Source organism: Falco rusticolus, chromosome 3, assembly GCF_015220075.1.
Source record: "Falco rusticolus isolate bFalRus1 chromosome 3, bFalRus1.pri, whole genome shotgun sequence".
Classification (NCBI taxonomy): Eukaryota; Metazoa; Chordata; class Aves; order Falconiformes; family Falconidae; genus Falco; species Falco rusticolus.
Window position 1 is genome coordinate 87,191,022 of NC_051189.1, and position 26,097 is coordinate 87,217,118.

General features: G+C 40.6%; 1 protein-coding gene across 16 annotated transcripts in view; it reads left to right on the top strand.

The window, feature by feature from the left end:
• PTK2 (protein tyrosine kinase 2) overlaps positions 1-26,097 on the top strand; it is a 223,846-nt gene that overhangs the window by 87,739 nt on the left and 110,010 nt on the right. For all 16 annotated transcript variants that reach the window (XM_037381990.1, XM_037381994.1, XM_037381991.1 and 13 more), the window contains 3 exons: positions 4,362-4,588; positions 16,281-16,447; positions 25,590-25,677. In XM_037381990.1, coding sequence (XP_037237887.1) covers positions 4,394-4,588; positions 16,281-16,447; positions 25,590-25,677 — 450 coding nt within the window. In that variant the 5' untranslated portion in view covers positions 4,362-4,393. The remainder of the gene's footprint in view (positions 1-4,361; positions 4,589-16,280; positions 16,448-25,589; positions 25,678-26,097) is intronic.

Sequence of the window (26,097 nt, forward strand, 5' to 3'; positions counted from 1 at the left end):
AAGTGTTGGGAGCTGGTAGTGAAATATGACTTTGAACTTTGTGCTCCTGGAACTTGTAATATCGACTTTGTGCCCAGTATTGTTAGCAAATGTGCAGAATGTTCAGTGCTCTTCAGATGTGTCAGCAGGAGTCACATTGAGCAGCAAATGACTTCTGGAAGGATTCAGTTAGTTCTCACCATTGTGTGTTTTTTGAGAAAATAAACTTTTTTTTTACACTTCCCTATTATAACTGCTAAGTAATGAAAATTGCAGGTATTCAAAACAAATTGTATTGAAACAGAAAGAAGCACAAAAAAGATAAATGGTGCTTTCTTGTAATTGATTTGAGAAACGCAGTGTTGTTGGGTTTTTTTTGTTTTTCTGAAAAGCTTGATCTTCTAATCTTGTTTAACTGTCTCCCATACGCTTTCCTAAACCTCAGGTGCTCCACCACAGTAGAGGAGATCATCTCAATAACATGCATCATGGTGGTGTAACAACTGCAGCATCTCAGCAGACCCACTAAGTATCACCAGACCAGGATCATATTGCTTCAATTCTCTCCCCAGCTTGGAATAAGTCTTCACAGTACTGAGAAATAGAGGTGCTTTTTCTAAAGCGCAAGCATTGGGAGAACAATAGTCCTTGCTCTTGGAAGCTCAAAGGGATAGCTGGTACATGACTTTGCATACAAACAAGTTTGACTACCCTTCATTTAAGACCATTAGTCTGGACGTGCTCCAGCTCTTTTTTCACCACAACATCCAATGAAATACAGCAGAGTCAAGTCTCCATACACAATGTAGAACTGTACAATGATTTGGATTGAGAGGGATCTGTAAAGATCACTTGGTCCAACCTCCCTGCCATGGGCCGGGACATCTTTGCTAGATCAGGTTGCCCTGTCCAACCTTGAATACTTTCAGTGATGGAGCATTCACAGATGCAACCTGTCCCAGTGTCTCACCACCCTCATTGTACAAAATTTCTTATATCTAATCTTTATCTACATTCTTTTAGCCTTCTTTTCGTTGGCTCTAGCTTGTTTCTGCTCCATCGTAGCATACCACTTGTCTATTTAATGCCAAGAGGAGTAAAGCTGCTCTTTGAAACTGAGATGTGTCATGGAAGGATTACAAACCAGTCTGATCTGAATTTAGAAGAGCCCTAACAAGCATCCTAGTTTTGTAATCTTAGCTTTCTTTGTATCATTAAACAACCAAGCATATCTTGTGAAATAGTTGTTTAACTATCCTTGCATCAAGAGCAGCTATGTTTTACAGAGTTTTGGCCTGGGGCAGTTTTACGGTCACATTACAAAGTCAAACCCAGGGGCTGGTTTTAATGGGAATGTTAATAGGTCCATAAGCAGGGATACAGCATTCTGTTCTGTACCTTGAGCAATCAAATTTATTGCCCTTTTGGTACCTTATAAAGTAAGCATTAGGATTTTTTTAAAGAAGTTGTAAGGAACCCAGTGATGTTCAGATTCTGAAGGAAAACTATTTTTCTAATTTTGCTTGGAAGGATGATTCACCTTTAAAAACCTCTATCCCATAAAACCTTGTGAAAACTGACAATACCTTGTACCAGTACAGTCAGTCTGACGCTTGATTCCACATTTCCCCCTCAATGTAATGAATGTGAAAAAAATTGTAATAATGTTTTGCCTGTCCATTGAAGTTATGCTGCCTGTGCATTTCTCTACGTAGAAACTGATGTCTTTCATTCCTTTTCTGTTTATTGCTCCCCAGGGATGTAGATTGTCCATATTGAGTCTGTGGTCATACATCTTCTAAATGCTCGTTTCGGTATTTTTTCCCAAATAAAACTTGATGAGTGCATATGTTCAGTGGATGAAATATGGCAAATTAATAGTAAAGCATGCTTTCTTTTAGTTCTCCTTTACTTTAAAAATTGCTCTCCTTCCTTTGGTTTGTAGGAAATTTTCCTGCTTTTTGCATACATGTGCTTGAAATACAGTTTAACATTTTTACTAGTGACTTTGAGGTAGGGTAGCTTCTTCTGAAGCAGGCAGAACATAATGCAGAAGTTAAGCAGCCCATGTCTGAGCCTGAAAACTGCCTTTTCATGCCTAGCAGTTGCACTGTTAAAGGGCTTCATCTGCATGAATTTGTCCTGATGAAACTCCCCACCCTGCAGACACCGAGTTTCATGATGGCTATTTTAATCTTAGAGGAGAGGAGCCCTGCAGTTAGGAGCACGTACGATCATGTCATCTTGGTGTTAGTCTGCCACAGGGGAGATACTTATACCTGCTTCAGCTTTCAAGTCAAGGTTTATATGAAAACAACTCACAACCTCCTTTGGGGAGGATAAGTCAGGAGCAGCGTTGCAGAGAGGTTCCTGGCATTTTCCGATCTGTATGTTGGTGTAGGGTGGATAGGAGTAAAGGTTTTAATGTGGCATAAGGTTGGGTTAATACATTTGTATTGATTGCCAAAACAGAGAATTATAAAGCAAGGTACAAAAGCTATAATGGTTTCTTGAGTTTTCAGATAAGAGGCAACAGGGATATGAAACTAAGCTAGCACTTGGCAGGTGGGGGAGTCCTTCAGGGATCAGAGGCTGGGGGAAAGTCTGGGATAAGCCTCTCCTTGGCTTGCTCTCACCATCTTCCCTGAGGGCAGGACATTGGAGGCCTTTTGTCTGACACAATACTGCTCTAACTTTAAGTTCTTCAGAGTTCTGTTGGATGAATGCAATTCAACCATTTATTCAAGAGGTAAAGACATACTGTTTCCTCCCAACCTTGCGGGTCTGAATTAAGGTAGGCACTTCAGGTCGTTGTGTTAAACTTCAAGTCCTGTTTCAGCCACTAGCAAATGTTATCTGAAGATTTCAAATCTTCGTATTGCTGGTGCTGGGTTCCTGTTAGCTGAGCTCCTGGTGTGATTTGATGTTACTGGTGAATGGTGGCTTGCTGCTGCTGGAGGGGAGATAGTCTCCCCTCCTGCCCCCAACCACTGGCTGCTTCTGCTTCTCTTCCTGTGTGCTTATCTTAACATCTGTGGCACCTTGTGCATCTGTGGTGTAAAACTAAGCCAACCCTGAAAACCAAACTGTCTTTTCTTTTTTTCCAGTAGTTTCCTGAACCAGGTGTCAGGAAGGTCAGCAGAGCACCATGGCGGGTGGCACATTGATGGCTGAAGCTCTGTTGAGGGGCAGCCAGGTGTTATAGGAGCTTAGCTAGAAACATGGGTCCCTTCTGCCTCACAGTGAAGTAAACTAAGGCTCAGGCATTCAGTAGCAGTGCTGAGGCAGTTTCACTCCTCCAGCCCCCTTTTGCAGGCCAGCTTTACTACCAGAAAGGCATTTGGAGTACCATGCCAAAAAGATCAAGTTTATTTTATTTTTAACATCTCCAGATTTCCAAAACTGCCTCCCCACTGGCTGCTCGCTGTGAGGAGGAGGTACAGAAAGCTCTGTGCACTTGCCCAAGCCCTGGAGCAAAGCCCTGCAGTTCTTTGCTCTTTCCAGCCAGCAGACTGGGATGATGCTTGAGACTGTCAGGCGAGGCAGGAGGTATTGTTTGCTCTTTTTCTTTTCTACTGCATTTATTTCTTAGACACCATCTGCTTGTGGCTGACTAATTTGCAGCAGTAGCCAAGAGGCAATTTTTTCTTTTTTTTTCTTTGAGATGCAGACTTGTACCATGGTCCATGCGTTTTGCCACCAGACTTGGAAATTGCTTGGAAACCGGGCTAATTGATGATAAAACTTAGCCATTTATTTAGTAGCTGATGAGAAGAGAAACGGTGGTGTTCTTAGTGGTTCCTCGGGGAATAATGAATTTGGCTGTGGATGATTTTGAGTCCCACTGGTTCCCAAAATAGCATGAAAGTGATGTGACATTGTCTTAGCATTAAACAGGAGAGCCTGGTGTTGGTGTGAGGCTTCCTAGTAGAGCCCCCCAGTTCAGTGACTGCTCTGTCAGGGTTTCCTTACGCTGATCTTTAGAGACTTGTTGCAAGACCAGACTTGATAGATTTTAGGGATAGGAACTCCTGTTGAAACTGGATGTCGCTATTTGGTCTTGAAAGTTTTGGTGGGGCCTGGGTTAAGTCACTGAGAAAGTAAAGGAAGGAGTCTTGCTAAAGATGATGCTTTCGTTAATGATTGTGGTGTTCAAATTCAGATCACTTGCTCCAAGGGGCTTGTAGTTTCTCTGGTAGTCATCTGGGTGGGTTTTATATGTTTGTAGCGGTATAGTTTGTTTAGGAGGGGACTCCAAAAAAGTCAACTAAGTGTCTTTAAAAATGAGTCTTTAATGTATTTCCAGTAGATGCTTTGTGTATGATTCAGTGTAAGATTCAGATATAACTAAACTTAATTTATTTTTTGTTTCCCTTTCCTAGAATATGACAGATACCTAGCATCCAGCAAAACCATGGCAGCAGCTTACCTTGATCCAAACTTGAATCATACACCAAGTTCAAGTGCAAAGACGCACCTCAGTACTGGGATGGAGCGTTCCCCGGGGGCCATGGAACGAGTCTTAAAGGTTTTTCACTACTTTGAAAATAGCAGTGAACCAACAACATGGGCCAGCATTATCCGTCATGGAGATGCAACTGATGTCCGAGTAAGTCTCTCTTCAGCATTTTTGTGCCATCTTTAGGTTAAGTGTTAACTGCATGCTCAAAAAATGGGAGGTAGAAGTCTGGAAGCAAACAAACACAGAAGTTTTGTGGTTTATTTTAAAAGCGTCTTTAACTGTTTTATATCACGAGTAACGAGAACAGAAAAATTTGATGTATGATTGTATTATCTTAAAGAAATGAGAACTCTCCCTGTTTTTGTAGAATTGAAATTTGAAATTCAGAACAGTGGTTATCAGTCTAGATACCAATATTGACATATGTCGATTGACCTTTACCACTTTTACTCCTCAAAAGTCTGTGTGACACCTCATGGCAGGATGGCAGGAATGAGACCTGGGATGAAGGTGACATTAAATGACATTTTTCATATTTAAGCGAAAATTAATAATTTTTTACATGTTTAAATGTAAGATGTGTGTATTTACGTGTTTAAAATATTTAAACGTAATGTGTACATGATTTTTTAAAAAAAAAAGTCTTGGTTGGAAATTCATTCTCCCAGAGTGCTGGGAAACTGAGCTGAAGAGTCCTTCCTCCTCTCAAGTCCCTCTGTTTTCTTCTCCTCTGGTAGTGTGACCTGCTGCTTGTATTTTTACAATGTTGTCCTTCAATTAGTCTATGCAAAAAAACCTCAAAGGTTGGGATATTTTAAAGAATAACTCTAAGTATCTGTAATCTTTGAGCTATGTAGAAATGTTATGTATGCATGAAAAAACGGTGTTTGTTCTAAAGCATACACTGTCTTTAATGCTGAGACCTTTGCTTACCATTTGCTACGCTTACTCTTTCAATTTTTGAGGTGTTGTGGTATTTAAATTGAAATAAATTTCAATTTAACGTGTCTAATGCTTTTAAAACTTGGTTTGCTTGGTTTTTCATTTTCCTCCAAAAGCAGAATCTTGCATGGTGGTAGGTGGTGTGTGGGGTTGTTTTCTTCTGTAAGGTTCTTACTGTAGAAGCAGGTTCCCATCTGCTCATTCCTTCCAATGTTTGTATTCTCCGTATAATAATTCAAATTCCAGTACAAGGCCTTATTCTAATCTGCTGAAGGGAGAGAGTTGTCAGAGTTAAGGAGACCTGTTGTCTCCTCCTGCCCACTGTTAAGTTTCCTTTGTGCAAAAGAAAATAAAGTAAAAAAAAACTTCAAATGTTTTGAATGTTTTCTCTTCTTTCCCTACGTTTTCATTTCTAGCATGGCTGCGTATGAAAAGCCATTCCTCAGTGAAGTAGACCTTGTGACTGTGATAGGATTTTCATTGGTGATCAAGAAAATCTGTCCTGCCAATTTAATAAGCTCATACCTGTGTTTGGGGATGACTTGGTGAGCGGACAGATTAGAGGTGCAACACTGGGAATTGTTATCCTCAATAGTATACACTTACTTTAAATGGAATGGGGGTTTTTGGGTGCCACGTGAAACCTCTTTGCTGCATCACTTATGTCCAATATAATTGGTTTGTTTCATAAAGTGCGTTACTTGGTATGAGGGAAGAAAAACTATGTCTCAGTATGTTTTTAACCTTGCACGCCTCTACTGTGGACGAATGTTTAGGGTTCTTTATGTGGTACTTGAAATTGAGGTTATCTTTCCAAAGTATGTAGAAACTTGAAAAACAGAAGCAGAGATTACATCTCTGGTTTCTCCAGTTCAGAAATACCTGTGGTTATGGGCTTTAAGGATCCAAAACTTTCAGTCCCTGTTAAGAAGTTCAGTGCTGAGTTCAATTTGCAGTTATGCATCCTTATTTTAAGCAAAAATGTGGCATCTTTTTTTGTAAAAGCAGGATCAAAACAATAGGCAAGTAGCAGTTTCTTGAAGCTTGCCTTAATTTTCAGTTTTCTTAGATGCACATTTAATTGGATGGTTGTTTCTAAATGTAGTGGGATTTTTGTATTGTTCTTTCCTGATGAGGAAGAATATGATGGGTAGCTGTTAAACTTTGTTGTTTTAACAAATGTGGTTATTTTTTTATTTTTTTTTTTATTTTGTTAAACTGGGGCAATGGCTGTTGAATGTGCAGGTACTCTGTAGTAAAGATCTACTGTCCTGACATTTATTTTAGAAACAGTAAACTGCTGTTGGAGTACAAGCCTACATTCCATTAGAATGACTGCTGTTTGACCAAGCTGAATAATTTAAGATTCCATTTCTTCTGAATTACAAACTGAGGAGACTAGTGTTGAGTTTGGCCTTTGGCTTGTTTCAGAAGAGCTCTGTAAGAATATTCAGAGGTGAATGTCTTTGAGACACCTCCACTATTAAAAGGAAAATTAAAAAAAAAAAGATTTTTCAAGACTACTCCCTGGTTAGCACAGCTTCTGGGGGGATAGCTGAGGAACCCTTCCAGCAGTCGAAAGAAGTCAGACTTGATCTGAAATCTCCAGAAAAGCCAATTAAAACGATTTCTGCTGGTAAAGCAGAGGAGATTTTGGAATGTACTGCTATCAAGGGAAAGTAAGGGTGGAGTTTTCTTTCCTGATTTGTGATTTCTAACATCTTCTGTTTCTAGCAGTCTTTGTCAATGGAAAACATGTGTTTGACAGTCAGAGAAGTGAGGAAAGGCCCTTTTCCCTTTTAAAAGAAAAAAAAAAATAGTTTATGACTTCCTAAAAGTAGAGTGGAAACAGTGCTTTAGCTGTATGCATCCTTATGATGAAGGGAAACCCTTTTCATTAAAAAAAACTCATGGTGTTAACCTGAGATGAACAGAACTTGGATGTCTGTAAGAGTCTCTTTAAGTGGCTGGAGTAAAGATGATTTCCTTGCTATTGGACTTGACGTATCCAACCAAGACAATAGCGTGGCTATATGTAGGCTTTGCCTTGAGGGGAACTTCTGGCTGTGGACCTCAGCTTGTTCTGGATGGATTTAGTCCCTCAAAGGCAGCTGTTTCCTCTGAGTGATGAGTCTGTATTCTGCAGTGGATTCAAGGGCAGCTTTTCAGGTCTTAGAAATGCTTTCATGAGTGTCAAAGAACTGGTGTGCTCTGTTTACCCTTTTTTCCTTGGTAATGTATGAAAGATATTACCAAAAGAACAAAAAAGGCTTTTATGAATGTGCAAACAGTGGTCTCCTGCTGCAAATGCATATATAGCTATGCATTTCCCAAAGAAAGGTTGTTTATCTTGGTATGGCTGCCTACGTGCATATTCACGGAGAGCGTTTTCCAGGCTTTGGGGTTGGAGAGGATGCAGGGCCTGCTCTGCCCTGTTCACAGCCTCAGGTGTGGCATGCAAGTAGGTGGGTGTTGCTGAGATGGAATTTCTTTGGTCTCAAGTGGGCCCTGAAAGTAAACACTGCTACCGCATCTTGATCAGCAGTTACAAGTAAATCACTTTTCTTGTTTCAGAAGATGCAATTGAGGCAGAATTGTAACCATATTTGATAGAGAAATGAGTGCACTACATTTAGCAGATTGAGGGTGTAGGGAAGAGTTGGGTTTTTTAGAAAACAGACATTTGGAAGCCTTGTGTGAGCCCTTATAGATGAGGTGCAGTTCTGCTCCGTGGTCTGTATTCCCACCCCAGGGGTGCCCAGCTTGCATCCTTTACACCTTCTTTTAAACTTCCAGCCCTTAAAGCTTATTCTTGGCTCTTGAATAGTAGTGAGAAGTAAAGATGGCATTATTTATGTGGAAATAACAACCAGAAATCTGAAGCAACTAGGTTATTGCCAGACATGCATCACACCTTGATTCTCATACAGATTCATTCTCTTAAAATTTTGTAAGACTTTCTAAAACAAGAATGGGATAGAGATAACATTAAAACTTCTAGCTGTCAGCTTTTTTCTTATTTCTGGAGCTAGGGAGAAGCATAGTTAGAAGTCTTTGACAAATAAAGATACGGTGTCCAGGGCTCTCTTAACCTGTTCATCATTCAGATGTCTTTTTCTGGTTTCTATGCAGTACCACCCTGAAATGTCAGCTTCTTTAATGTTGACACAATAAGAACTCAAAAAGCTCAAAAAAAAGGGGAACATAATCCTTAGTGAGGGATAAAGATATATCTAACTTTAAAAAATTTGAAATCAAGGGGCATGCCTTGGCTGTCTCCCATGCTTACATCATGGAAAAAGCCCAAAGCAAATTCATCAGCTTCCCTACCCATCTGCAGAATCTTATTTTTCATAGGTGGGAGGCATGGGTGCATTGTATATTCCAGTCAGTTCCTTAATTTGAATTTTTTAGGAGGAGAAGGGCAGAAACACATTCAGCCAGAACATCATTATAATAGTTTATTACACTGCATTACTGTGTTAGTATTTGCTGCTTACTTTTCTCCTGTTTGTCTCTCCCATTCAATCTGTATCATGTTGCTGTACCCAGTAGTACAGGAGACCTGCATATTTGATGGGAGATCCAGCTTGTGGTGGTGGAGTGGAAAAAGCCTCCAGTGCGAAGGTCTACAACTCAATTGATATCCTAGTTAGACAAGCATTTCTTCTGGCAGCTGTGCTAGCTTCCTTGCTGTTTTGTTTTCTAACTCTACCACCTTAGTTGTGCTGGCATAGGTGTTGTGACTGACTGGCAAACTCAGTCCAAGTTAAAATGAATGACGGTTTTAGTGTCGTTTTTAACCCACATCAGTTCTGCAGCTTTGTTAGCTGCATCGTCTTGCAGACTAACACAACTTAGAAGACCGGGGGAAGAAAGGAAATGACTGTGCTGGCACTGCAGTGTTACTGCACCACCAGGGAATAGCATATTAAAGCCTTATTTATGAGCATCCCTCATCATCCACTGCAGCATTCCTGGTTTCCAGACATTTGTTAAGAACGATATTGCATGTCTTGGAAAAGGGCAAGGGACTTCTCAGTCTAACAGCAGTCGCTGAGATGACTAACTTGTAGCCATGATTCCACCCATTCACCTTCATCTCTGTCCTCCAGGTCTCTTCCCCTTTTTCAGACCCTCCTTATTTTGACCCAGTATCTGGATGAAAGGTAGCTGTGGCCAGTCTGGAGTGAAGCTGGTCTACATGATACTGATTCTGACTATCAGAAGTTGAACCCACTGCTTTCCAACTGTTGAATGGGCCAGATAAGCTTTATTGCTTCTTGGGTTCCTCCTAAACCAAGCAGATAGGTTGAATAATTATAGGGGAATGGGTATGTGGTAGGGCTGTTCCTAATGTATCTACTGCTATCTGTAAAGGAGAATGCAAATGTATTATACAGGAAACTTCTTTTATCTACTGGGTTTTTCTTTTAAAATAGGTTCTTATGATGGTATAATACAGTGGTAGCAGGTTGGTCACACAAATTCTGTGGAAGGAGTTTGTGAGCAGGACTCAAAACCATGCCAAGTAAATATTTTTGGTGTTATAGGAGTCTGCTTTATACCGCAATGGTTACATATCCAAATCTAATTTCTACATGTATACAGTAATATATGTGCTTTGAGGCAGTGAAACTTTTTGATATATAGAAGCAGACTGGAGTGCGCTGATTTCTAACATCAATTAGTTAAATGTAGAAATGTATAAAATCATGCCTGATCTAGTGATAGAGCTGGAAAATAAGTACCATTTACCTTCCCCCCCACTTCCTTTCCTCTGCTGCATGCCTACATGCATTGTAGCAGGTGACAAGCCATAATTTTTTTGTTAGTTAGTATGTGCCTCCCTTCTGAGAACTTGCAGAAAGTACCAAGAACTCAAAACTAAGGACCTGCAAATGTAAGCAGTATTAAGAAAGAAGGTATATGGTACTGTGGTAATCAGACTAATTATAGCAGGCAAAAAATGCTTGATTGATGCCTGTTTTACCTGTGCAAAATACTCTTTATATCCTTGGATGACACATACATACGAAATAACATTTAAAAAACAATATGAATAACCCTTTGACATCTTCCTGAAAACACCTAGATCTATAGATGGCTTCAAGTCAACAGCACATCCTGCATTAGTGTTTAACCATACAAGTACTGGATCCAAGGAAGCTCTTAGACTTTGCAAGTGCAACTGAGGATAGGGGATCGTGAGTCCTAGATGTTAAGCTTCTGAAAAACTAAACATTGCCAACATTTAAAATACTGTTAAGTTTCTTTGGGAAGTGTACAGTAGGATCAGAAAATTGCTGATTCAACCAAGGAGACCGGAAAACACAGCTGTACCAGCTCTGCTCTGACAGTACTGTCAGCATGCACTTGAAGGTTCCCAGTGGAATTACGTGTGGGTGCGGAGAGGGGCTCTGGGTGGCAGATCTGTGTATGGCTTAAGTGTGAAAGATGCTGAGGCACTTCCGTGAATGTGTTGCTTGAGTTGATGGTATTTCTGGGCTTGCAAGGTGACTAAATCCTAGGCACCAGAATAATGTGTTTTCAGGCAATAGTTTCAAGACATACTTGTTGCTGGGCTTCAGTGGCAGAGTTCGCGTTCAGCTGAATTAGTTCCCCAATCTAGTTGATCATGTGAAGTACAAATGTGCTTGCTGGGTCAGTGCAGGAGAGAGAAAGTAGCATGCTAATGAGAAAAAGAGGGATGTGGGCTTTTCTCTTTCAATGTCAGGTGTAGTGTCATCAGAGGACAACCCACATTTTGATGTTGTAGCGGCATTCTAGAATTTTCCTTTATGAAAGTTGTACATTGATTTGCATCAGAGCTTTGTAGTTTACTTTTGTTCAGCTTTTCATTTAAGCTCCCCATATAAATATCTCATTAGGAGTTATAAAACTTGATCTATAAATAACGTTTGACATATTTGAAGTGCTTCACAAACATTAACACAGTGTCCTTATGTCAGAGGTGCTACTGAAATGAGTTTTTTCTAGTGCAAGACACTTTCTCCTTCCTACTAAATAGGGAAATTAGGTTTGTAGTCACACTGGGAGTGTATTTTTTCAACTTCCATTTATTCATAGTAGCACATCAGCTTTGTTAATTTACAAGCAAGCAATTCATTTTCACTCATTTACAGAAACACAGGGTATTATTGATATATACTGGGAGAGCCTAGGGTATCCTGTGCCTTTCTGCCTTTCTCTGGTCTGTGTTGATTTTTCAACAGCCTCCTAAATACATTGTACTGTAAATTCTGTTTCTGGACACATTCTCCTAATTTAGGACAACCTTTAATCTATTTTTCAAAATAGCTGGGTTGAATATCTGTGGGTTCTTTAGACAGATGAGTAAAAATGAGTGCTATCCCGCTTTCTAGCTGTTGAAAAAACTTTTTCCCCGCCTTCCCTCTGGGTTAAAGGGAGGGAAAGGTGACCTACCACTTACCTGTTACTGATAGGAACTTCCTCTAAGGGCTTCCCATTCTCTTCTGCTCAGCTGTGCTAGCCTATTTTATGTTTGGGTTGTAAATGTTAGCTCTGGAAACCAAATTAAGGTCATTGTGATTATAGTAAACAGTATCCAACTGGCATATGGTTGTGTGACTTTCTTACAGTTGTAGGATATTTATGGGAATAACGATAGACACATGAAAACTCTTCACAGAAATTTATATTCCTGTAGGTATCCTGTGTACAGCCAAACACACTTTTTTTACACAAAGTGAAATCTTGTTCTGAAGTAGGTTACTGCTGGAGTCAAGCTCTCCTATGAGTTTTTCTAGCTGTGATTAATTTGAGGTCACAAGCTTGTAAGTAGTTCAGGTTGAAACTTCAGTGTTCTTTGCCTGTTTATTTTCCAGTCAAGAATGCATCTGAGGAGCTTCCTGAGCTAAAAGGCTGGTTGTAGTAGAGTCTGGAGAGATTTCAGATTTCTTTGGCTTGCTTCCAGTTAAAAGATTGTCCTGACATCTCAGCAGGATATCTTCGTCATTATTGTGCAGTGGTTAAGCAGATAAATTGTTTGTCTGGAAACTTCTGATTAAGCATTCTGATCACTACCACAAAGAACATCAGGCATGCTTCTGGCAAGGCTCCTAACTTTGCGACCATGAAAGACAGAGAAGCTGTCGCCCATCCTGGAGTGATGGCAGTGGCTTTGTTTGACACTCCAAGCATCTCCACTTGGTCTGTGGAGGCTGTCCAGGACCTGAGGAGACTCAACATGTTGTTTACTACCCCACTGGAGTTAAATACACTGACCCGGTTATGGCTGTGGTGCCAGTGCAAGTCTTGGAGACTAACCTTGTACCGTTTGGAAATAGCAGCCTAATAAAACAAACCGTGTCCTAGTGTGTGGGAACTTACTATATACTGTTTATATGCTCTGCTTCTTCCGGTACGTGTTTGTGTTGCTGCATGAACCACACTGTTGTGGTGCTGGTTTATTTTGATAGAAGGTGTGGCTCTAAATGTCTTAAAATCCAATTTCTCTGGTTTCTTAGTAAAAAAATAAATAAGCAAACAGATGTTTTGCTTGAGAGGCTTCCTCTGCAGACCAGCCATTTTGCATGTCTTAATCACGGCATTTCTGTATTTCTTCATTTTTTGATCCTGGCTATGGTCTGTTAGCATCTGGAATGAGCTCCGCAGCATTCCTAAACAAAAGAGAAGCCACTTAACGTTTGTTTTGCATAAAGCATCACTTCTTTTTTGGGTATACATAAGTTTTTAGAATGTATTTTCAAATACTTGCACTTGACGTCCATTGCACCAAGGCTGTTACCACCTTAATGTTGAAGTTGACTTTTTCTTGAGTTGCAGTATGTAGTAATTGTTGCTAATAATTATCTTGGGGTGATACCAACTACCTGGCCAGAGCAGGTGGGATACCTTTCTTACATGATTTAGAAAATAAATTTACTTTTTTATTATTATTTACTTTTGGTTCCGTGATAGGTTTAGAATTGATCGGTGATATAGGAAGGATAGAGGCTTAAAAATCTCACTCGCTTTTGGTGGGAATTAAGGCATATGATTTCTTCAGTTCTTTTGAAACCCCAGCCTGAATATTAAAGAGGCTCTGAGATGCCTGGCTTGATTCTTTCCTGAGTCAATACTAATGGTTTCAGCTGAGCCTTATACATCAGTTTTCTTGGTAGTTCATGGTCGTAGATAATTTTTGGCATAATATTTTTTCTTTTCAAAGCCATGTCTTAACACAGCATCTTAACCATCGATTAAGAACATGCACCCCCATTTTCATTATCAACTGACAGTGTCAGAGACACGGAAAAGGGTGGATTTCCAAAAACAAACACTGCATGTTATGTACTCTGTGCAGAGTGCAGGAAGAGATGAAAATGAATTAATCTCTTCTGTTTGCATGCACATAGAAAAGCTGGCAGTGTTCACTTCAGAGCAGAGCGTGACTGCCAGAATGTTAGGCTTTACTAAGCAGAGATTGTCCTTTGGGTAAAGGAGAGGTTAAATGTGCCTCTGTCACTTCTGAGAGTACTTCGTGGTTGTTATGTGTTTCCTGGGATACAGGCAACTGTACTCCTTTGCAGTATTTGATACAAAGACCCTTAAATACAGGCAAGAAACAAACAAGCAGTTTTTATAAGCTGTGCTCAATATGTTTAATTAAAATTTAAAAGCATTCACTGACCTGACAATAGACCTTTGGAACTTGCTGGGGAAGGTTGCAAAAACTTAACTGTTTTAAGAGGAGACAGGATGAGTACCTGGAAGAGTTTCATTGAAGGTTGACTAGTGACAGAAACAATGCTTGGGTCAGGAAATATAATTGGATAAAAATAGAGGCTAGGAGAGCACGTAGGGGAAGTGTCGCATGGGGAAAGTGTCACATGTGCTTGCCTGGTGGTGTCTCTTTACGTGGTGTCACATTTTGCCCAGTATCCATCTGTGACCACTGTAGTTTTTCCTTCAGTTGTTTTACCAACATACCTGCAGGGAGATTTGCATCAGATATTTGTCCCAGCCACTTGGGTGCCTTCTGGTTGTCAGGACTCAGCTGTTGCTGGTTATTCTGTGTGGTGCTGCCAGCTGGTAGTGCCACTTGAAAACTTTGATTCGCCAGTGTGTTTTGAAGTCTCCCTCCCACATGCTAGTCCTCCGCAAGCATCCTGCATGCTTTGTTGTTTGTGTCCATTGTACTTCAAGTTTGGGCTTGCCATCCACTTAGCAGTGGAGGGCCAACTCCTGGGCATGGAAGAAGATGAGGGTATTGGGAGACACTACTGGTACTGAAGCATATGATGCTCCTGAGGAGGTTCATGCCACTGCTGTTGGAGACAGGCTGCTGGGCTTGATGGAACCTCTTCTGACTCAGACTCCATGAACTTAACAGGGCTTGTGTTATCCTCTTGTAGGCTTGAAAGGTTTTGTTTGGGTTTTTGTTTGTTTTATTATCTTTATTTTTTTTACTTTTCACCATGCACTGTATTGCTTCTGGAGGATTATTTAAAGGTTGCAGTTCGGTAAGATATGTGAGCTGAGCTAACAGCTCAGTATCACCTCACCAAAAGCATGATTCCACTCCCACACGTGTCAGCTTCCCCCTCTATTCAAATTCAGTGCTTCCATAATTCTCGTTCTGCAGTTAGTTTTTTTTCTTGCTTAATTTACAGAATCAGGGTCTTACATGATTTCTCGGGGATATAAAACAATAAATTTTGGGAAAACAATGTCATCCTGTAAAAAAAACTTTTGCTCTGGCTCCTGTAGTACTTACCACTGGCTATGTGTTGATGTTTTCTGAAATTCTGAGCAAGAATTGGCAGCTTGTGCTTCTGTGTGTGTATATATGTGCATGTGTATGTATATATATCTATATGCACACTCACACACGAGCATTTTCAGTAGGAAACTTTCAGACCATTGCAGGATCAGAAGCGAAGGACTATGAATTCCTGAAAGAAGTGTCTGGGAGCAGAGATAGCCCATGCTCCTGCTGAGCATTAAACTCTACCGGCAGGCATCTGCTGCCTTGCAGAGACAAGCCTTCCCTTCTACCCGGTTGTGAGGCAGCAACTCTGATCTCCTGCTGACTTTCTAATCTGGATAAGAGCAGGACAGCCTGGCACACTGCGCCTGAAAGGTTGCTAATCTGTGATCTACTAACACATTTGAATTCTAGTTACCGCCCGTTAGACTTTCCTAACATGTAATGTGGAAGGGAAATGGCAGTCTGTTCTGTTTTTTTTGAAAAGTTCTTTTCTTCGTTAAGAGATGCTCAGACTGAAATTTACCTCAAGACAAACAAGCAGACATTTGTTTTGTTTGAGAATCTTCCCAAATAATTGTCTCTTGACTCATTTATAAGGGATCTGTGTTGAATCTCAGGAGAGAATGAGTGGGGGGGAGAGGGGGAAGGAAACCAAGAAGTTGTGACTGTGACCTACCAAATCCTGGCTGTTGGGGCACTAAATCGGATAAAAGTCTAAGATGATTTTCCAGTTGTAGATGAAGAGTGACATTTAAAGTCTGCTAGTGTTTTCATTTTGTTGGGTGTTTGGGGTGTGTGGTGGTTTTTTTTTTAAAAAAAAATAGCAAATTGCTTTCATCCACTAATAACGCTTTTTATATTTTGGCTTTTATGTTACTCTGTTTTACATAGAGGAAAGAGTGGCTTAATTCTGGCAAGGTGCATGGAGATGCATTTACTGATGTTTTGTGAAGCCGTGCTAGTAAAACTTCAGAAGTTGTAAATGATTAAAATATAGCTTACAATTGAACGTGTTTAGTATTCTTAATAAAAGTGATACCTGATTTATTGCTTAGTATTTTATGTAGGGTATTATAATATTTAAAATATATATATGTTGTATTTTACGGCTTGTAAGGAGTGTATGTTTCTCTGTTTTAGGGCATAATTCAGAAGATTGTGGACAGTCATAAAGTGAAAAATGTGGCCTGCTATGGGTTACGGCTCAGTCATCTGCAGTCTGAGGAGGTTCACTGGCTACACCTGGACATGGGGGTGTCCAATGTGAGAGAGAAATTTGAACTAGCCCACCCTCCAGAAGAATGGAAGTAAGAGTGTAAATCTATTCAGTGTGAAAATAGTCATACAAGTCTTTTTGCCTTGTCTTTAAAAATGCCTTTACGAAGGAAGATCGTCTTGTGGTGGAACAGAGGTGATGAAATGGCGTGGGAGGGGGGAAACAACCACAAAACTTTTCACAAAGAGCTGTAAGCGGTGTTTGTTTTTGCTTTAAGGTTTTTTTGGTGTAAGGGGTTTCCTGCAAACTGAAGAGAACAGACATGTGTAACCTGGGATGTAGAGGAGGCGCAAAACAGGAGCAGAAATCTCCTATTTGTTTGTCCTGAAAATATGCAATACTTGTGGTATGCCTAGTAAACCAGCACCATCTCAGGTTTTCTCATCCTTAAAAGTTTTAGGACAGGAATGCTATTCCTATTTGTGGTATAATCACACTGCTGCAATTTTAAAAGGATAAATCTTGTTATTTAAATAAAACCAAGAAGACATTGTTAAGTCCTGGCGGTATTTTAAAATAGACTAGGTAGGAGAGAGGTGATTTGGAAAGAGTGAAATGCAGTGAATAGATCAGTTTATCCCTCTGTTGTAAAAATTTTCAGTTGTAAAACTATATTGGGTAATGAATTGAGGGCCAGAGTGACAAGTGACACTTGCCTTTCTTCTAACTGGGATCTTTTCCAGTTGTACTAGGAGAAATGAACAATAGAAAGGTAACCGGAGAATTTTGGGGTTGTTTTTGTAGCCTAGGTGCATTTGCTGAGATATTTTTATGATACCAGTTAGCTGGCTGAAAGTAGCGGTATGACCTACGTTCTGATGAAGGTTGAGTTTTCTTCAGCTTTTTAGCAGAGTAAGCTGATGGTGTATGCTTAGGAGAGGATGTGAGCTGGAGAGGAGTGAGGGAAAGACTGTCCATTTCCCTGGTGGGGAAGACACGAGGAAACTAACATTTATTAGTAGAAAGACACAGTAGTCTACTAGAGAAGATGCGGAGCTCAGTGTTTTCAAATTTCATTAAACTAAGTATAGTACTAAAGTCGTGTGGGAACACAAAACAGTAGATTACTGTGATTACTAGTTCATTACAGGGGGTTTGTGCATGTCTTTTTACGGTTTATATTCGTAACAGCAATTTGTGCAGAAGTTGCTAGGTATTTTAAAGGCTAAACATATCTTCTGCAAAATTATTGTAAATATATTTAATTTCTTGCAAATGGAGTTGTGACATACTAGCAAATGCCAAGTTGGCAATCTTCAGTTTATAAATTTTATTTAGGGACCTGATTTTAACAAATGAACAAATTCAAACAAATTAGGAATGTTTAAAACTTAAGTTTCAGAAATGTTGCACATTCTCTTCTATGCATGTTACCTTTTAGTGTTTCTAGGATGTGCATCAATATTTTCGCTTTTGTATGTCACATAAAATTTTTCATCGACAATACTGTGAAATCACAGTTTAGGAAGTAGGGGTTTCCTGAATCTTCTCCATGATAGTAGTGCTGCATATAAGATGTGAATAATTGATGCTGTGGAAATTTGTTACATAGTATACAAGTGTCAGTTCAGTTTTTATTAGGTGGTACAACTTGCACTGTACATATTGCAGAACAAAGTTAATTAGTTTTAAAAGCAGAAGTAGATACTGTTTTGAAGTTTGTGGAAAGGAATTGTATAAAATACCCATGGAAGAGCTATGATAAGATGTAAATTATTCAATACCTTTCCAGAGTGTCATTTAATGTTTTATTGAATACATGCTGCCTGACATACCTTTTAAACCCATAGAGATTTGCTATGCATAATCAAAACCCTGCTGTCATACTTGTAATACCATAACACAAAGTGTTTAAGATCACATGACAGTACTTGTAAAAATATTTAGATTAGTAAAGCGGGAGAAGTCTTGGAGTGGTTCTTAAATTAAAAGCTTCCTATAGTGTTAATAAACCAGTAATTGCCTCTCATTTGATTAATTTTATTTTAATCATCTAAATTGAAAGGGCTGTATGTCCACAGTGTTCAGAAATTAGATCTCAGATGTTTTCCTGGACTAATCCAGATACTAGAAGTTACATTGATTGTCAGTAGGTTAGACGCAAAAGTTACCAGAATAAAGTCAGTCTCCTGTATATGCAGCCTTTGTTTGGTGCTGTACTTGTTTATAATCCTGCAGAGAAAGTGCTAGTGAAGGGGAGAAATAGGGCTATGACTCTGGTCAGATGGTATAGCTGCAGTTAGAGCTTAGGAAGGATGAATAATAGTGGACTTCAGGGCAAGGTCACCCAAAATTCTGTCACTTCAAATTTTCTTCCCAGCAGTTCAGTTGCAGGAGACACACAGTTTAGCTTTGCCAAACTGCCAGTGGATAACTTCAGTTATGTTGCAGAAGATGAACAGGAAATCATTGTTTACTGGAAGTCTTTTTCTCATCCTCACATTTGCTTTTATATAGTTCCCTGACCACCTTCTTGTGATAAAAAGCTTTGTATTTTGCATGAGATAGCAGAAGGTTTGAACTATCTCCTGGTGGTTTTGCTTGTTTGTTTTAAATAAAAATCAGTAAAGACCTAATACTCTGGTTTTTTTCCTACAAAGTAAAATTGATGCTAAAGGTCAGATAGAAGCCTTGTATTGACTGTGCCTGTATCTTCACTGTACGTTTACTTTAAGAACATTCATGCTAGTTAACTCTATCAAATCAAATATCCTTTTTCCATTTTATTTTATTGTCTGGCAATGAAGATAATTCCTTCCAGCACCAGAAAATTCCAAATGCGTCCAAATCATGGTGCCAAAAGTGATCAGAGTTGTAATTACTGGAACTGCTTGCTTATTTGTAGTAGATTGTTCAGGAAATAAGTATTTTAGTCTGCTGTGGTTTATGTCATGTTGGGTAATACAGTCTTATTTCTTTGAGTTACGCAGGATTTAGCACTACGAAAGCATTGTATAATTTGAGTGTAATTCCATGCAGTTGTTTTGGAATAACTGTAGTCTTCCAAATGCAGTCTGAGAGCTTTATTCATTACTGAATTCCAGTAACACTGCTGCTGTTAGATTTATCTTACAGTAGCATAAATTGTTAATTGTTCCTTAAGGATTTACCTGGGCATGGGAGATGATCCCAGATGGCAGGTGAAATACAAACAAACAAAATCCTAGGGCTTTTTAATGGGAAGGCAATAAAGACTGGAGTGGATTTGTTTGCATCCGGTTTCTTGGGGTTTATGCTAGCAAGGCATATGTTTAAACTTACTTTTTAGTGAAGAAATTCCTCTTGACTTTTAGTAGTATTATTAGTTTTAGTGTATGGATGTTTCCAAGGGCATGAAGGAGAAAGGTGAAGGAGCCTTCCTCCCTTAACCTTCATCTTTACCTCTGTTACAGCTAGGTGAACTAGGGTTAGCAGGATGTGGGACTCTTAAATCACAGATAGCATCAACCCTCATCATTTTTTGTTACACTGAGCTTTAAACAGCAGTCAACAGCAGCTATACTTTCTGTCTCTAAAAGTGGTATGTGTCAAAGCACTGTTCCGTTTGCCGGTCTTTTTTGTCCCACAAGGGAAATACCAAGAGGTTCAAGTAACAAACTGTATGTGTTGGAACACACTGTTCCCAACAGGGTACACGCCTTCTGGTGTTATAGTTAAGGTTTGTAGGTAAAGCAGGTCCTTGTAACCAGGTGTCATTTATGCTTTGGCACTAACAGGTAGAAGATGCCCCAAAGGAAGCTGCAGTTCTTAGTGGTTCTGTACTATAAGTTTTGATATGTGCAATACAAATGCCTTGGTACTGACACAAAGCCCAGACCACCTGTAGAATGACTTAATGAGTTGACTAAGTTGATCTAATGGCTCTGTACCTCTCCTCTCCAGTGTCTGTCATCTCCCCTCTTGCTTCGTTATCCAGTCCTTTTCCTTTTTTTTCTGTGAGCCTTAATGCTTATCTAATCCTTCAGTAAGCTGATTCAGTTCATTAAATTCATACAAGGCTCCTCCTTTGTCTGCCCTTTTTGTTCCCATTTTCTCCTTTCTGGTTATTTATTTTTTGATCTGAACTGAATCAGAACATTTTGGAAGCCACCTGTGGGTGGGACTGGTGAGGGAGGTTATTTCTTTCAGTGCGACAAAACGTTGAGTAGATCATCCTTGCTTTTTTTGGCTCCAACAACTGCCCAGGTGTAGTGCCTGTTACTCATAAGAAACCTCCTAGAACAGCTCAGTAGTGTATGCAACGCTGTGGACAGTCACTTCACCGTACAGCTTGTTAACTGTTAATGCCCACCTCTCTGCAGATCTGAGTGGAGGCCCATAGTGTCTGTTAGAGTGCTTCTGTACCCCAGTATAGCTGCAGACTCAAAGTATAGAATAGTGGTGTTCCAGGTGATCGTCAGCTGGGATACTTGCTCTGAAAGCAGACCTTGTTCGTGAGAAAGAGACTCATCCTTATCTGTGATTCTGTGATCAGATGGCTGCATTCCAAAGACAGTAGATATAGAGGATATTGAAAATGAAGCCCGTCCTAGAGTTGGCCTTTGGAAGTCAGCTTCTTCGTTCCCCTAGGCGTAGTTGGAGATTAGGTTATAAATAGGTAATGAAGGTCACTCTCAGTCACTGTCCCAGCCAAGCTGTTTTGCCTTACCTGATTTTCTTATAAGATCCTATTACAAAAAGCAATACTTCTCATGGCTTCTCAGTTAAGAAGACAAGTCCCTGTAAAATAGAGGTTGGTTTTTTTTTTCTTTTTTTTTTTAATCTCAGTGAGTAAAGGTGGTCTACATCTTAGAATCACGTGATCATAGAATCATTTAGGTTGGAAAAGACCTTTAAGATCATTGAGTCAAACTGTAAACCTAGCAGTGCAAAGTCCACCACTAAACCATGTCCCTAAGCACCACATCTGCACAATCTTTTCAATACCTCCAGGGATGGTCACACAACTGCTTCCCTGAGCAGCCTGTTCCAATGCTTGACAGCCCTTTTGGTGAAGAAATGTTTCCTAATTCCCCTGGCACAACTTGAGGCCGTTTCCTGTTGTTCTTATCACTTGTTACCTGGGCAAAGAGACCGTCACCCACATCACTACAACCTCCTTTCAAGTAGTTGTAAAGAGCAACAAGGTGTGTGTCATCGTCCCCCTCCTCATCCCTTCTCTCCAGCCTCCTTTTCTCCAGGCTAAACAACCCCAGCTCCCTCAGCAGCTCCTCATAGGACTTGTTCTCTAGACCCTTCACCAGTTTCATTGCCCTTCTTTGGATGTGCTGCAGCACCTCAGTGTCCCTCTTGTAGTGAGGGGTACAAACTATTTGAGTAGTTCAAGTATATCTTGGCCTAGCTCAAGGTGAGACAGTATGTATGCTGCTGAATGAGGGTCTGAAATCAGTTCCATACACATTTTTTTCAGGCCTGAATGTCTCTGATTTTGGCTTGTAGGGTGACTTAAAACATAGGAGAAGAAGGGGTGTGGAGTGACTACCAGTAGTTAGACAATATTTGTTTATAATTTGTATAGTGTGAAAATTCAACCCCATCTTCAGTATCTGTTTTTAAAATAAGATGTCTTAACCATCTGAATTGAATCATAACATTTCTCTTCCAGGATTTAGAAGGTCCCCTTGGTCAGGTACTTGATACCCCTGTGGTGGGTTGACTTTGGCTGGCTGCCAGACCCCCACCCAGCCCCTCTCCTATTCCTTTTCCTCAACAGGACAGAGGGAGAAAATGGGATGAGAAAACTTGTGTATCAACGACAAAGACAGATCACTTACCAAGTATGGTCACAGGCAAAACACCCAAATTCAGGAACATAAACTTAATGTATTGCGAGCTAAAGTAGATTCAGGTAGTGAGAGAAAAATACAAACATTAAAAAAGACACCTTTTTCCTCAGCTTCTTCCCGGATCCCAGCAGCCCCCCCGGCTCCCGGCCCCTCTGCCCCCGCGGGCCGTGCCGTGCCGTGCTGTGTGTCAGCCCGTGCCGGCCCCTCAGCCCCGCTCCCGCCTCCTGCCCCGTCTCCCTGCGCCAGCGCGGGCCCTGCCCCGGGCTGCGGCCCTTCAGGGACCCGCTGCTCCCGCCGGGGCTCGCCAGGGCCGCAGCTCCTGCAGGACAGAGCCCCCAGCTGCGGCCTGGGGCCCTCCCCGGGCTGCAGGCTGGGGCTCTGCCCCGGCGGGGGCTCGCCAGGGCTGCAGGGGAGCCCTGCTCCGGGCCTGCGGCACCTCCTGCCCTCCTCCTGCTGCGGGCTGGGGCTGCCGCTGCTGCCGCTGCCCCCTGGGCTGCCGCCTCCTCGGCCTGGGCCGCCCGTGGCCCTTGGGGAAACCTGTGTCCCCGCTCCCCGGCGCCCCCGGCTTGGCTGAGGGGCTCAGCTGTGCCCTGCGGGGGGGCGCTGGGGCCGGACCGGGGCAGCCCTGGCCCGCAGAGGCCACCCTGCTGCCGGGGCACGGGCACCCAGTACAACAGGTACACTCAGTCTTCTTTGCTTTGAAATCACTGAAAACATATTGTCCATTACGTGTCCTTAGAAGCACTGTGGGCTGGTATTGTGTCTTGTACACAAATCATGTATGTAGACGTTCATTCAGGTAAGGCTGTAGCTTTGCACCCAAGAAAGTGAGTGTGGCCTGTGTTGGTTTGCAAGAATACAAACTTTCCTTGGTTGACTTAACTGTCTTGGTTTATAAATTCTTATTTGTGCTGCTAATACCCTTGAGTTGCATGTCAGCTTCTGCTATGTGTTTGCCAGTCCCTTGGAAAGATTAATGAGAACAATAATAAAAAAGGTGCCACATTTTGTATTAACAGCCAGTGATCTGACAAAGTGCAGCTCCAATGGGAAAGGATGAAATTGTGTTTTAATTAGCTAGGGGATACTGCAATGTGGATAATCAGTTACCCAGTCACCTTCAAGTGTCATGTCAGTCAACTTTTTCTTGCTCGAAGGTCCGATCTTCACTTTTTAATAATAGTTTTATTTTTTAAAATTTTTTTTTTCTTCCTGCTTACTGTTTCATGCAGCAAGGCTTAGAACTTGCTGCCACAGAGGAATCTGGATAGAAACAGATAAAGAATGAGGGGAGAATAGCAGGAGAAAGTGCATCTGGGAAATGATGAGGAATCAATAAGAACAGCTCAGAGAACAGAGGTGGTTTTAATCTTAAAATGCAGAAAGACAACTAAAATGCACTGTGTTATATTGCCCCAAACACTGCAAACAAGTAATTTTTTTACACAGACTTGTCTTATTCCTTATCAGTCTCTGCAGTGGTGTTCAGCAGTAGATTTGAGGGCATATGGCAGAAGCAGGCAATAGGGCAGGCTTTGCTTTTCTGCTTCTGGGCAGTGTGCTCACCCTGCATTCTCGCCTTTGCACTTAACACCTGCAGGTACTATTTGGCTTATATCTAAAATTTTACTGAAAAACTAGATAAATGCTATATATCATTAAATGTAAATGATGAACAGCAACAGAAGGTGACTGTGCCTTCCCAAATTAGATTTTTTGAGAGTTTATCTTAATTGTGACTTTGTATATTTTTTTGTATACCTACCTGTCTGTGTCATTGTATCAGAGAACAGTTTGGGTTAGGAAAGACCTTTAGGGATCATGTAGTCCAAGCCCCCTTCCATGAGCGGGGGCATCTTCCACCAGATCAGGTTGCTCAAGCTCCATCCAACCCTGACCTTGAACACTGCCAGGGATGTGGCATCCACAGCTTCTCCTGGCAACCTCTTCCAGTGTCTCACCACCCTCATGGTAACAAATTTCTTCCGTATGTCCAATTTGAATCTACGCTCCTTCAGGTGTTCTTTACCTCTCTTTTATATTCTACAGTCTGAAAACTCTTCTGAGGTTAAGAACATACTTTTGTGAACAAGAAGACTGAGCATACATTTTCCTTCATGAAATAAACTTCCCATACCATGAAAAATCTTCATTCCAAGTACTCCTAGTTTGTATACAGTGTGTGTGTGTGTTTACAGTTTCTAAATGTTTTCCTTACTTTAATGATTTCTAATGGGACAACGTATTTTCAATGATTTCAAAGCAAAGAATACTGCAACTTATGTTTGCAGTGGTATTGTAAGCAGGACTCCTAGTACCTTTTATAAAATCCCTGTATAAAACTTGTTATAGGTAGCCAGATCACTTGCTAAAAAGTTCTTGTCCTGCTGAAACCAACAGATTGAAATGTTGCAATATTTGTTGTTACTATCATGAGTAGATTGTTAAATATACTTTATTTGGGGAAGGGCTGTCAAGTGTTTTATACTTAGGATACAACGCTGTTGGCACACCCAAAGGGATGAGGGCATTTATTATCAGAATTTCAGTGCAGGAATGTGTTAGAGGAGGAAGCATGCAGTGTGTGTCAAATATTGTGGGCTGTTGCCCCAGGAAAAGCAGTAATACAGAATTTAGGGATTGGAAGCAGAAGTTCAGGGATTTAGAAGAGATAGACATTTGATGTAGGTCATCAATCAAAGCTAGTTCTGAACGTGGTGTACTGTTGACTTGAAAAATATGAATGTCACATTGAAAACTGTTTCATTCAGCTTTTGCATACATCTTGATGAAGAATAAGGAAGTAGGAAACCTTTTTACAGAGAAATCCCTTCAAACCCTTCAAAACGATTCAGAGGCGAATAGTACAGCACTTGATCAGAGAAGCAGTCGTGTTCCTTGACTAAGCTGTTGTTTTGTCTGCAGGATGTGGCTTCCTGGTGGGTAATACTGGTTGCCACTCTTACTTGAAGCAGTGGGATCTGTGTTTTTAAATACCATACTTGTGATAACCAAAGATAAAAGCTGTTGCTGGGGGTCATGTCAGTGGTTAGGGCAGATCATCTGCTGTCATCACCTGAGTGGGGCTTCCCTTCTGATGGATCTGGACCTGATAGCTTACCTGCTCCAAATCTTGATGCTTCAGTCCTCACTGAAGCTTCAAGAAGGCATTGCATTTGCTTCCATTACAAAGGTCTTCGGTAAACATCTTTATTCCAGTTTAGTTCTCTGGGTAGTCAAAAGAGGAAATTTTCCCTTAATTTTCTAGGTTTGTTTTGATTTTATCCTTATTTTTAAGAATGCTTGAAGATGTCTTATATTGGTGAGGAAATCTTGATTATTCTTTTTGTCTCACCGGCTCACTTGTCTCTTTTTCTTGCTTTTCAGATATGAATTGAGAATTCGGTATTTGCCAAAAGGATTTCTAAACCAGTTCACTGAGGACAAGCCAACTCTAAATTTTTTCTATCAACAGGTATGTTCAGTGCTACTACTTTTGCTGAATTTTCTGCATTTTGCATTTTTGCTGTTCTTGCTGAATTTGGAAACTTGTGAATTTGTTTATGCAAATAGCGTATTACAGCAGAAACAGAAATTAGTAAAATTTAAGGCTGCATGTATAAAGCAGAAAGGGCATGAAGCCCGTGGCATCTTTCTCCTTGATAATTGGTGAGGAATATTTTCCAAAGACGAGGTAATTCTGTGGTTGTCATCTTAACTTGGATAAAATTTACTATTGTTCAGCTGGCTTCTTGTAGTTACTTCACATATAATTAAATATCTGGATTTCTGTATTTTTGCATGCACAAATTTCACTACAACCATGGAATGTTTTTTCCACTTGTCATTTTCTGGATTTCAGTTTCTCTTACTGTTTAGCAAAACTGCATAATAG